The following is a 13,271-nucleotide window of genomic DNA, read 5'->3' as shown; positions in this document are numbered from 1 at the left end:
GTTTGATTTATTGGTAATCAATTTTTTTTTCAACTTTTTCAACGATTTTAAGTATATTTTGATATTTATTGATATTGTTTGATGTTTCTATGATTCTAGTGTCATCTAAATAATGCATCTTGTTGTTTTAAAGTGATACAAAATGTAACATGATTAGTGAGATGTTGCATTCTACAAGAAGCTACATGAAATATTCTAAAATCAACTAATGAGATGAAAAATATAAAATAATACTATCAATTATATATATTTAAAGTACAACATACAAACTGGTATCTAAAATTTCGGTGAGTGGTGATGCCTCTTGTAGATATCTGAATCATTAGTATAGTCAAAAGACACATCAGTCTATCCCTTTCACCAAGCAGCGTTGTAGTCCTGTATGCTCATCTCATAGAAAATGCACTATGAGTTATATAAGCACTTTTGGATCTCTCGCTGAAGCTCTGACTCTAAAAGATATCCTCTAGCTGATAATACGACTGTAGAGGGGCCCATCCAAATATGTCTGTAGCAAACTTCGACCCGTAAGATGCTTCAGGCTGCATAGGATAGTAGCCACTGGAAGACAATGCCTCAGACGTACTATATCCATATCCGTACCATATGGATCATAGGCTGCGTATGACTGCAGGTAATAGAATCCAGCATACGACTTAAAACCTGATGTCTCTAGATCAACATCTGCTGTGCTGGTACTAGGCTCATACCAGTTGCCCGGCAGCATGGGTTGGTATTGCCCTGCGCCATGCCGACCTAGTACCGACACAGTAGAGGCAAGGGAGAGGGAGAATGGGAGAGAAAAAAAGAGAGAGCAGAGAAGGGAGGGTAAGGGAGAGGAAGGAAGAGAGACCGGTTGGGGTCGGCCGACGAAAGCCGGGGAGCCTCTGCATGGAGGAGGTAGAGGCCGGAGAGACATGGAGGCAGGGCTCTTTCTCAGTCCCCTGTTTCGTTCGAAACAGGAGCCCGAAGGGGGCCTCTTTTATTTTTGCATTGTCTATCAATATGAGATCGATACAGTTTGCAGTACATTGGGTCCAGAAAATATGTGGCCACCGCTCCATCAAGTTCTCTCCAACAGTCTTATATTATGGTCCATTATTAGTGATGATTTGCATGGCATTCTGTTTTCCTACCTAATCAATCACCTCCATCAATCTAAGGATGTACATGGCATCATGCACTTGATTGGAAGCTTCAACCGACTTATGGAAGAAAGTTTTCATATCACAGTATATCAAGAAGTTGATGCTCTGCCTAGTAGGATCGGTCCAACCATCATACATCATCACCAGTTTATATATAGGTCACTTGCTCTTGTATGAGGCAATCCATTTCTCTAGCTCTTCCTTATTGTTTTCAAAAAGCTAACTGGAGATGTTCTTTGGTCCTGGAGGATCTATACTGGGATAGCAGCCTATATAGAGGAAAGGGCAAACCTATAGTATGTATTGTCTGCCTCATTCACTGGGATGTAGCTAATATGGAACCGAAATCTAATAGCTTGCAACTTATCTTCTTCTTATTCTTCTTTAGTATTGTGGCTGCTATGAATCCTTGCTGGAAAAGGTATGTGGATCTAAATCATGGATGGTGGCTTCTAGTGAAATCTCTCGTAAGGACTTCAACCTGCTGCCAAAAACCTCCAATATAGATTTAATATGACTACTGCCTCTATTGACTTCCTTCCTAACTAAGGAGGTCCTCGTGAACTCTGGATTTGCCCTGCTGCTTGCAGAACCGGATCCCGACCCGTAGTATAAGGGCTCAAATCGAGCCCTATGCCTGGCCACTGATCATCCAGACTAGCTTGAATAGAAGCCTAGATCTTTGCCTCCTCGTCATTTAGAGTGAACACCTTCTCTGACTTTGTGAAGTGATAGAAAGATGGCTCTGCTATTCGGCGGTCCACCTCCATCTTCTTTTTGGCAACTCTCTCCTTTATTGCTTTGAAATTAGCGAAGTGCTACTTCATTAGTTGCCGGACCTCTTGTGGGCATTTTTGGCATATAGATACGTCGAGATAATCACCAGCTAGGTGCTTCTTCAACCTGGTTACTTCTCTATTCTTGAACTTTATGTTGCACTAGTTGCATTTCTAGTGGTATCGATCTGAGAGCATTTGCCTATGATTTCAACCAATATCATGCTCTGACTTCTTTTTCTTCTTGATGGTTCTGTTGCTGCAGGCTTATCAAGTACATCCGTATATCAATTATTTAAAACTAACAAAATTTTATTATTATTAAAAAAATATTTTTTACTTCAGAAACTAACTTATCTATTACGTAATACAATTTTTTCATATTATTTATTTACTTATATTTTTAATAATTTTAAATTTAAAAATATGTTTAAATACCATAAATTTAGAGAAGTATGTTATTTACTTCAAAAAATAGTTCTAAAATATGTAATACGTACTACTTATTTTTGATAAATTTTGGTATTAATTATATATTTTTAATTATTTTTAGATTTAAAAATAATTTTTAAATATAAATATTTTAAAAAATTAATATGGGTAGATCCATGTATACCCTTGCCATGGATGCTACATATATTTTTTAGGCCCATAGACGTGTATCAAAGACTTTATTTTTCAGAATCGGTCCAACTTGTGTGGAACCTACCGATTTGGACCGAGTCCGTATGGTTCGGGACCGGTTTTGGCTGGTTCGAATCGGTTCGGAATCGTTTCCGGCTAGTTCGGACCTGGTTTCGCAAAAAAGGGGGGAATCGATCCAGTCCTCCGCCCACTTTGGCAAACCATGGCATAATTTTTGCCCCTTCAGTCATGGCCTTTTCCACCTCTTAGAGCATCTACACTCACATGTTAACACCCAAAGAAGTACAATAATATACAACCGCTTTGAAGGAACTTGATCAAATACTACTCTGAAGCTAATGGATAATGAAAAATAAGCTTATATCATTTATAGTGGAAGTTACTTCATTAAACAATAGATGGAAAGGACATAACCATGGTCTGTTGAACCGGTCGAAATCGACCGGTTCAGCCTGTACTATACCGGTACCGGCCTCCACCGTTACGGTACAGCGGTGGAATTTGGGATCAGAACCGAACGATTTCTTGCCCTTACTAGTGCGAACCGGTGCGGTTTGCACCGGTACAAGCCCGGTACTAGTGCAAACCGCACCAATTCGCATCGGTACTCGCGGGGAAGAAGGGGGGAAGAGAGGAGAAGAGTGGAGAGAGGGGAAGAAGACCTCTCATGCTATCGGGCCTCTTTCTTCCTCTCGAGCACCTCGTGGGGAAGAAGACCTCCCTTGCTTGTAGGAGAAGGGGGGAAAGAGAGGAGAAGAGAGGAGGAGAGAGGGTAGAAGGGAGGAGGATATCTCGGGAAGATGAAGAGGAGAAGGAAAAAAAGAAAAGAAAAGAGAGAGAGAAAGAGAGAGGCCACAGGGAGCGCGCCCGCGCGCGGAGGCGCGGGCGCGAGTGGGGAAACGCGTCCCCCGACTCGTGCCTGTGTGCACTCCACGCGGTGGAAATTGCGGTCCATGCGCGGGCAGCGAGCCCATGCGCTGCCCTGCGTGGGCTTTTAATGCGGCAGAGTGGCATTTAATACAATTCTGTAGCATAACACGAACGCGCGCGCGTCCGCACATGCTCCACGCCTTTCTTTTTTTTTTTTTTCAGAACCAGTTTGGTACCGATTCCAACCAGTACTGAACCGGTACCGGTCTTCACTGGTATATCGGTTCGATCGGTTTCGCATCCTTTGGACATAACAATATTGTAGCAGAATCAATCCAAAGCACCAATGAAAACAACCTTCCCCAATAGTAATCATAGTTAATATCAACTTTAGAGCACAAAGATTGGGTATTGCCATGGAAGCAAGTGAGTACTTGAGATATACAGCCTCATAGCTTAAGAAAAAATAGAAAACAACAGAAGGTTGCTGTCCACTTATGTGTGACATGATGATAGAGAGATCGGAAGTTGTCACAGGGTCAACTCCTCAGGACCTCAGTTCACTTGAAAATCTACCTAGAAGAGCAGCATATCTAAAACCTCTCAAGTGTCCTTGTTAAGCTAGAGGCTTCTTGGAGAAGCTTCCTGTCTCAAAAGTCAAGCTTTTCACTTAACTCCACCTAATATCTCATGTCTATTTTCCGAAAATGTTCCATAACATAACTGTCATTACAAATAAGACCAAGAGATCAAAATGAACCTAAATCTGTCCCAAGTAAGACCTAACCAGAACTTGGAATCTAATATGATGAAAAATACTCCAGGACTACGTAGACCATTAGGACATCCCGAAACTCTACCTTTACTCTTGCAGTGGTGTTAACAACTACTTATCTGTATATAATTATTAATTTGCAACAGCCATGCAATGTCATAAAACATAAAAAATATTATAGCAAATTCATAAACTATAGTTTCATGTGTAGACAATGTCAAGAAGAGAGGCTATTTTTTTTCTTGCATAATATCTGCCCCTATTCTGAAATTTATTTTGATTTTGATGTATCTTCTCCTTTGGTGACATTTATTATCTTGTAGCATTTAGTGGTGCTTTGCACAAGCATGCTAATTGTCAATAAGGCTTTCCCTATCTATTTTAGTCTGTATCTCTTTGCTTTCTTATATTGCTTAATAGTGAAGTAATGCTGTAGTCCTCCTATAGTTGGCTATTATATTTTCTCTAGATGCTTTTATCTTTTTGACATGCCCTAGATATAAGTAAAAGTTCTCTCGTAGTTAGACGTGACAGCATTTGCTATTTTAGACCTGAGTATTGATGTGGACAGTCCTTATAGGTTGTTGAAATATATCCTAATTCCTGCATCTAAGCCAAAGACACTCATTGGAAAAAATACTCTACCTTGGGAAAATAGAATGCTTTACCTGGCTATTTCTGGATTATGCTTTACTAGATGCATCCTCTACTTGATTAACATGAAATTTTTCTTCTACCAGTATTTCAAAATGGATCCTGAAAATTATGATGGTTTTGGGGGTGTTGACCATGCTGAGTATTGTTTTCAGGTAAATTCCTTGTACTTTATGTTTACATGTATTTATTTATGCTTGTCTTGGTTCAAAGTGCCCATTTTGTGCTATCTAGGTTTTTAGATGTTGATTAGCCATACATTTTCATCTTACCCAATTTTGTGTATGCGTTTCTACTTTATTGTGTGTTAGTGAGATGAAGAAAAGTTGTTTAGCACCAACTATTCATATTTCCCTTATGTGATTGTCATTATACGTTAGGAGGTATGAATTTTATTGATGCATGCACAGTGCATCTGTATAATTATGAAAGACTTTGTAGCACAAAAATATTTTGGTGATTTAAGTTTTCAGTTATTGCTTTTCTCTGGATAAATTCTAGGTCTTAATTAGTCTCATTAATATTTACATTGTATTGTCAATTGTGTTTGCTGGCTAATGAATACCATTTGCTGATTCTAAACACCCTGCACCATTTGGAAACAACCATCAGCATTACTCTTCCGCAGAAACATGCCTGAGTGCATTTCGGGCTCCTCTGGATCCAACGACAGCATTGGGCGGATTTACTGGAAGTAACTACTCTGAGGTATTCTCTTGGCTTGTTGAACACAAAGTTGTCTTCTACAAACTTTATTACTTTTCAGTACTGGTTTTGTTGGCAGGCTTCTGCATTTGTGGTAACATATCCAGTGAACAATGAAATTGATAAAAGTGGCAAGGAGAATGGAAAGGCTGTGGCTTGGGAAAAGGCTTTCATTCATCTAGTAAAGGTTCATGTTTTTCCTCAGTATTCTGATGCCCTTTGTAAAGTGCTAAAGTGCTGTTGTATAAAGATGCTTTCAATGCCTTAAACTAATATTTTCTCTGGGCAACCATAAGAAGATGTTTGATTAACTTCTTACCATGTATGTTTATCCTATTAACATACTAGCACTATTTCTTTTTATACAAAATCAGGGGTTTGAAACATAGCAAATTGAGGGAAAGCAGGCGTGTCCTGATCATGCCTCTTATTGAAAGGTCAAAATTAATTACAAAAGTTGCCCCTCATATCTAGAAGTATCTAGAGGTATTATTGGCATATCCTATAACTTGAATCATGTATGTAATGTGTAACTCAGCCATGTTGAACAAATATCAATATTTGATATGTGCTGGACACGGACAAGCATGCACTTTGAAGTAACATGGTGTATATAGCTTGGAATGTCATAAAAAGTTATTGTTGCAGCATATTCACTTTGTGGTAAAAGGTGAGGATGGAGAAAGCACCAGATGTCATACTAAAAATGATGATGTTGTAAGTTGTTATGCTTTTAAATTCGTGAGTCTTTTTATGCATATGTGGTAGTTGGGGACCAAGAATGCTTCATGATGTAATGAACTACAGTAACTTATGATGCTTGAACGCTTCTTCATGATTCCCTCCCTGGTTAAGGTTGTTGTACATGTCCTTAGTTGAGCATTCAGTTAGAGGCGGCGATCACAGGTTTGCTAGAGGAGAGGGTCTTGTAAGATGGGAAAAGAGTAGTGTTCCTTTGGGCTGATAGGCAATTCAAGTGTCCCCAAATTCTATCTTATCTATATTGGCTATAAAGTAGATCCTTGTCTAGCAAATGGTTGAAAAAGACAAAAGGGTATTGCTTCATCGAAAATATTTGACTCAAAGCGTATCATTCGTAACGGAAAGAAAGAGACAACTACTTTGCCTCTTTGTTGGACCACCGATGCAAACACAGTGGTCTCTTACTAGGACTTGGATCCAATTCGAATTTTGATCTTGGCATATTGGTTGTTTTTAACCATAGGCATCTTGTTCCTGAACATCTAATTTGTTTTTGACCATATTGCGATGCAGTAATGGTTTGCCATACTGGTACGTATCGATACGTACCAACTGTATCATATCAATACCATAAAAACTGAACCGGTACGCAGTATGATGGGTGTGCCGAAGTATGGTCGGTGTACCGACACTTTGTACACTGAACTGGATTTTGAACTAAGCATACTGATACTGTATTAGGATGCCACTAGTACGAGATCCGGTACCATGACAACAAACCTCAGGGTGCTACTACATAATAGTCATTCTATCTTTATTGTTGTTATTTTTATTTGTTATTTTTGTGCCTTTTATTAAAATTTTCAAATTAGATTTTAATCTGAGGTTGTGGGATTATCTAAGTTTATTTAGGGTTTTATTCCATTTGCACCAAAACAGATTGTGAGCCATCATATTACTTCTTCATGAGGGAGAGAGAGTTGAGAGAGGAGGTGTACAAGGGTTATAGGACTTGGTTTGTAATTAAATCTAAGCAAGATTTTTTAAATTTTTCTCATAGATAAGAAGATGCACGCTCTGTGGATGTAGGTAGGTTTTGTTGAACCACGTAAAATTCTGTGTTCTTTTGTGGTTTCTTTGATTTATTTTTCCTTGTTGTTTTGCTGAGAGTATTTCTTGCAGAACTCAACAAGTGGTATCAGAGCTCTAGGTTTGGCTAGGGATACTAGAATCAAGATTTTTGTAGTATTCAAAGTCCAAGATCTGAATTTGCAGAGGGTTGTCAAACTTGGAACAGAATCTGCAGTTGTTTCAGGCAGGGTTTTATTACAGATTTATTATACTTCTTGATTGTTGGAATTCCGCATGATTACAGAAGTCTCAACTGCAATGTTTGAGGTGGAGCCCTTTGATGGAAATGACAACTCTAGCATGTGTCAAAGCACGATTAAGGATATTTTGGTACAGCAAGGGTTGATCAAAGCACTGCAAGGCAAACAGAAAAAGCCAGAAGAAATGTCTGATGAAGATTGGGAAGATTTGGAGATGAAATCAGTGAGCACCATCTGCTTGAGCCTCACATCTGATATAAATACAGCATGATGAATGAAACTTCTGATTCTGTGATGCGGAAAAAATTAGAAAATATTTATATGTCAAAGTCGCTCACAAATAGGTTTTACCTGAAAAATAATTATATGAGTTGCGGACGGAGGAAGTTACGGATGTCAGAGATCACATTAACATTGCCAATATAATCATCACTTGGTTTTGCAGAGTGTTGGGGTTGAGATAGACGAGGAAGACAAGGCACTCATTCTTTTATCTTCTCTTCCACCTTCCTTTGATGCTTTTGTGACTACTTGGTTGGGAAGTAAACTGTTACTGTTGACAAGGTAACTGCCTCTTAGGGAGACCTATAATATTAAAGCCAGTTCTTAATTCCTAAAGTAAAGGGTTGGTCAGTTGGTGGCTAGAGGTGATTCAAGCCGAAAATGCAGAAGAGGTAGAGACCAGGGTTTTGGTAACAAGGGAAAGTCGTCGTAAAAATCATGAGCTAAAAGCAGTAGAATATTTGAGTGCTATTATTGCCAGAAGGAAGGACATCTGAAAAGAAATTGTCTTCAGAGGAAGCGAGACCAATAGGAAAAGGAAAAGACAGGAAAGTCCAATTCTGTTCAAGCCAGCATTGCAGAGGATGGTTCTGATATTGCTGGTGGTGATATACAAGTAGTTCCCTCAGGTACTAGATATCTTGGGTACATTTATCCTTATAAGGAATGGTTTGACACCTATAAACCTTATAATGGTGGAGCAATTCTTCTGGGTAATGATGCTAGTTGCAAGACCATTTGAATTGGGACAATTAAAATTAAAATTTTTGATGGTGTGGTTAGTACACTCGATGATATGATGCATGTTCCTAAGTTGAAGAAGAATTTAATTTTCTTGGGTACATTGGAATATAATGGTTTTTCATTCAAGGGAATGGATGGGGTCCTAAAAATCACTAAAGGGGCATTGGTAGAAAGATAGTTTATATACTTTGGTAGGGAGTACTGTTACACATGGAGCAGCTGTTACTATTCCTATAGTTTCAGATATTGACAATACCACTCTACGACATTTATGTCTTGTCTGCAGGAACTCCACAGAAGGAATTTGCTTGATGAGGTAAAATTTTGGAAGCTCAATTTTTGCAAATATTGTCTGTATGGAAAACAAAGCAAATTCAGTTTCAATACAGGCCAGCATATAACAAAGGATAAATTGGAGTACATTCACTCTGATGTGTGGGTACCCATAGCAACTCCATCTAAAAGTGGCTTTGTGTATTTTGTGACTTTTATTGATGATTTCTCTTGGAAAGTTTGGTTCTAGTTTATGAAGCACAAGAGTCTGATGTTTAGCATATTCAAGCAGTGGAAAGCAAAAGTTGAAGAGTAGAATGGAAACAGATTAAATATCTAAGGACAGATAGTGGGATAGAATATAAAGATGACACTTTTCTCAGATTTTGCAGGGATGAAGGGATAACCAAGCATTTCACTACAGGAGGTGAACCACAATAGAACAGTGTTATAGAGAGAATGAATAGGACCATGTTGAAAAGCTGCAGGCTTGCCTAAATCTTTCTGGGCTGAAGCTGTTAACATGGTGTGCTACATAGTTAGCAGGTCACCATCTTCACCTATTGACTCAAAGGTGCCCTAAGAGGTTTGGATAGGTAACCCAGTTGATTATTCTAATTTAAGAATACTTGGATGTTTGGTTTATATTTTTGTGCAGGATCAGCAATGGTCAAAATTGGGCACAAAGTCTAGATAGTGCATTTTTGTAATCCTTCATACCAGAAAGGCATGAAGGATTACAAACTTTGGGATCCAACTGCACAATTTTTTTTGATTGGCAGGGATGTTGTCTTTGATGAAAAATATATGCTGAATGTGGGTAGTGATGAAGTCAATAAGCAAGTCGAGGTTCACATAGATAAAATCTCAGTCTAGGTGGAGGTAGATGAGACATCTAAACCCGATAGGGAGGATGATGCACTGACATCTTCTCAAGTGAAGTCATCTAGTAGTATTGATCAGGAGCAGCAACCAACTAGTTTATTATTGGAAGGGAGAAAAGATCCCATAAACCACTAGTCGCGTATGGTTTTTGTCATGCCCCCTGTTGCCCAAGGTGACAAGCCAAGAGGGGGGGGGGGGGTGAATTGATTTTTCTATATTTTGAATTCCTTAATTATGTTAATTGATGAGTGAGTGATTTAGTTAATATAGATTTAGTGCAAGTAGTGAAGTTAGAACAATACACAATACAAACAACAAGAAGTATAGTGGTTCGGTGCTCTCCTATGTACCTACGCCCACTCCCTAAGCGACTCCTTGGGAATTCACTATAATCCCACGGATTACAGTTGGATTATTTTCCGAGCTCACAATCCAAAAACCTTTACACTTTGGTTTTCCCGGGATCACCAAAAACCTATGTTGGTTTTACGGTCTTACCAACAAACCTTCATCGTTGGTTTTACGGGTTCACCAACAAACCTACACCGTTGGTTTTACGGGCTCACCAACAAACCTTACACGATTGTCAAGAAGAAGAAGGTTGAAACTCCTAGATGAGCAGATATAACAATTATAAGCTACAAAGAAGAGTTAGAATATAGTTATTGCTTTGATAAGGCGCTTCTTTTCTTTGTCAAGGAGTGCTTCACTCTTCAAGGGTTGGTGGAGCTCTTAAAACCTCTTTTGATTTGCTCAACCACTTCCTTTTGACTCTTGAATGAAGCATCTCGATGAAGAATACTAAGGCTTTGTCTTTCTTGAGTAAACTTTGATTTTCATGTGAAGGATCCCTTGTTCTGATGAATAGTGTCATTATAAATACTTTTCCACATGTTTAGGTTACTCTCCATTGGTTAGATTTGAAAAACTATCCGTTACTAGCCGTTGGGAGGTCAAAAAGTACTTTTGCAGAACTAGCCGTTATGCTTCTGCCCGTGCTGGGGTCGACCCAAACTTTTCTGGGGTCGACTCAAAATACTGTTCATTACACTTGGGGTCGACTCAACCTTCACTGGGGTCGACCCAACTTTCACTGGGGTCGACTCCTGTTACAGCGGGGTCGGCCCTCTCAGAAATCACAGAACCTTGCATTTCAACTGTTTTTCACTGGAGTCGACTCAACACCTTTTGGGGTCGACTCAAGCTACAGTGGGGTCGACTCAAGTTTCATTGGGGTCGATCCTCTCAGGGATTCCAGAGACACAGTTTTAAACGACATAGCCTTGGGGTCGACTCATGTTTAGTTGGGGTCGACTCCATTGGGGTCAACTCAAGCATTCCTAGGGTCGGCTCCATCTGGGGTCGGCTCAAGAAAAGTTGGGGTCGGCCCTCTCAGTAAATTTCAGAAACTTATTTTTTTGAGGCTTGAAGCTGGGGTCGACTCAAGGTTCTTTGGGGTCGGCTCCGCTCCTGGGGTTGACTCAAGCATACTTGGGGTCGACTCCACTATTGTTCATCCGTGCCATTTTTGCAGAGGTGTGCCTGATGGTTCCATGAAGTGCCAGGGTTAACTCCACCTATGTTGGGGTCGACTCATTCCACACTTTGCTGCATCTTAAGGTTAGACTCATCCATACAATCAATGAAATATATTTCAAGCAATTTTGAATGTATGCCATGGTAGTGCTACATACTCTTAACAATTAAGATTACTATTTTGCCTTTAAGAGTACATTTCACTTGAAACTTTGCTGAATTAGAATTTAGAATTCTCTATCCCTTTTCTATTACAAATTTTATCTCATTATTAATCATTGAAAGACATTTTGATCTCATTCTTCTAATGTATCGAGAGTGTCGAACTTAGTATTGATGTATCACGTTAACTTGTAGTACTAATTAGATATTTCCTCAATGGTTGTGTTAATCATCAAAATAACACTATCATCCTCAATCTCCCCCTTTTTTATGATTACAAAATATTGAGTATGAGCAGATTGATACTTATCTTAGAAGATTTATTTTAGAAGAGCTCAGGTTGCTGAATTTCAGCTTTTCAAATTTGAGAGTGAAGACTCCCCCTCTTTCATCCAAATATTGCCAATTAGAGCTTTTGATTTTCTCCCCCTTTCTTTTGTATTTGGTTAAGGATGAAACTTCAAAAAAAATTTGAGATAAAGCAAGAGTTTCAGGTTATGTATCGAGGCATGAGAGGTATGTGCCAAATTCAGAAATTTAGATTAAAAATTTACTTTCTTTTAAAAAAAAATTTCATTGTTACATATTACTCCCCCTTAAGTGAATATTATTTCTTACTATAATTTTCAAACTTATTTGTCCCTTTATATTGCAATTTCTTTCTTTTCTTACTTCTCTTCCTTTTTGTTATCATCAAACGAGTGTATAACAATAGATGAGTAGAAGCAGTAAAAGATAAAAATTCAAATTTCATTGATCAAAATAGAACATTGTAGTACATTAATGCCAAAAGTATAATGTTCTTCAATTAAGGTGCAAAATACATCAACCAAGTAAAATTCATATAAGAACTTGATAAATCCTAGGCACTAGACATGATAGACTATTGTAGTGCTAACATTGGGCCTAGGGAGAATCTAAGGGCTGTGATCTAGTTCTCATCCTCCTAGCATATGTGGCGAGGGAAGGTCGAGCCTGATGGGACTGAGTCTGGCGTGGACCTCGCTGAGCTGGATGACTCTGTGCCGAAACCTCCGACTCAGCTGCTCGGGGCACAGATGGATCATGAGCCTCTCTCTCTCTGTAATGCTCCCACCTGCTCTCTGAGGTCTCTAATCTCAGCAGTCATAATGTCCATCCTGCTCGTCAACCCATCAGAGAGAGTCCTCACCTGAGCTGTCACAAGCTCAGTCATCCTATTCCAAAACTCCTCTGTGCACCCCGTAGGTACGGATGACGACGGTCCAGCCTCTGAAGGTGCCGTAGGATGATCCTCAGGTACCTCAGCCTCAGGGATGGGGTCTCCAACCTCTGGTGCATCACCCTCCGGTGCATGTATCCCTGCTCCTCCATGCACCCACAGCCCGTTCACCTTCTCATAACCCATGCGAACTAGGGACCGTGCAGTATAAGTGTCAGTGAATAATAGATGCCTGGAGATCTCTCCCTCCACAGATATGTCATGCTGTTGGAAGACCAGGGTGAGTATCATACCATAGGGCAGGGAAATTCTCGATTTGCACATAGCCTCTCTCATCTGCCTGATCATCATAGCTGGGAGGTTCAGGGGAATGCCGTGAATGACGTGCTCCATAATGACCAAATCTCGCTCAGATATGTGATCAAATCTTCCACTTTTCGGAAACAAAATCCGACCTATGAAGTTGTGCAACAACCTCATCTCAGCTGATAGAGAGCTAGCTATCACATTTTCGGAGTAGTCAAAATCATCTCTCTCAAAGATCAAAAATCAACTTGCTTTCCGATCTTTCTGGAGTTGTAC

General features: G+C 39.5%; 1 protein-coding gene across 6 annotated transcripts in view; it reads left to right on the top strand.

Moving 5' to 3' along the window:
* The window catches only part of LOC103723575 (NPC intracellular cholesterol transporter 1-like), a 112,632-nt gene that overhangs the window by 29,281 nt on the left and 70,080 nt on the right, over positions 1-13,271 (top strand). For all 6 annotated transcript variants that reach the window (XM_039123861.1, XM_039123865.1, XM_039123863.1 and 3 more), the window contains 3 exons: positions 4,955-5,023; positions 5,481-5,576; positions 5,653-5,760. In XM_039123861.1, the coding sequence (XP_038979789.1) occupies positions 4,955-5,023; positions 5,481-5,576; positions 5,653-5,760 (273 nt within the window). The remainder of the gene's footprint in view (positions 1-4,954; positions 5,024-5,480; positions 5,577-5,652; positions 5,761-13,271) is intronic.

The sequence above is a fragment of the Phoenix dactylifera genome, chromosome 2 (assembly GCF_009389715.1).
Source record: "Phoenix dactylifera cultivar Barhee BC4 chromosome 2, palm_55x_up_171113_PBpolish2nd_filt_p, whole genome shotgun sequence".
NCBI classification, from domain to species: Eukaryota; Viridiplantae; Streptophyta; class Magnoliopsida; order Arecales; family Arecaceae; genus Phoenix; species Phoenix dactylifera.
The sequence above is the reverse complement of the archived record's forward strand: the minus strand, read 5'-3'. Positions and strand labels throughout refer to the sequence as shown.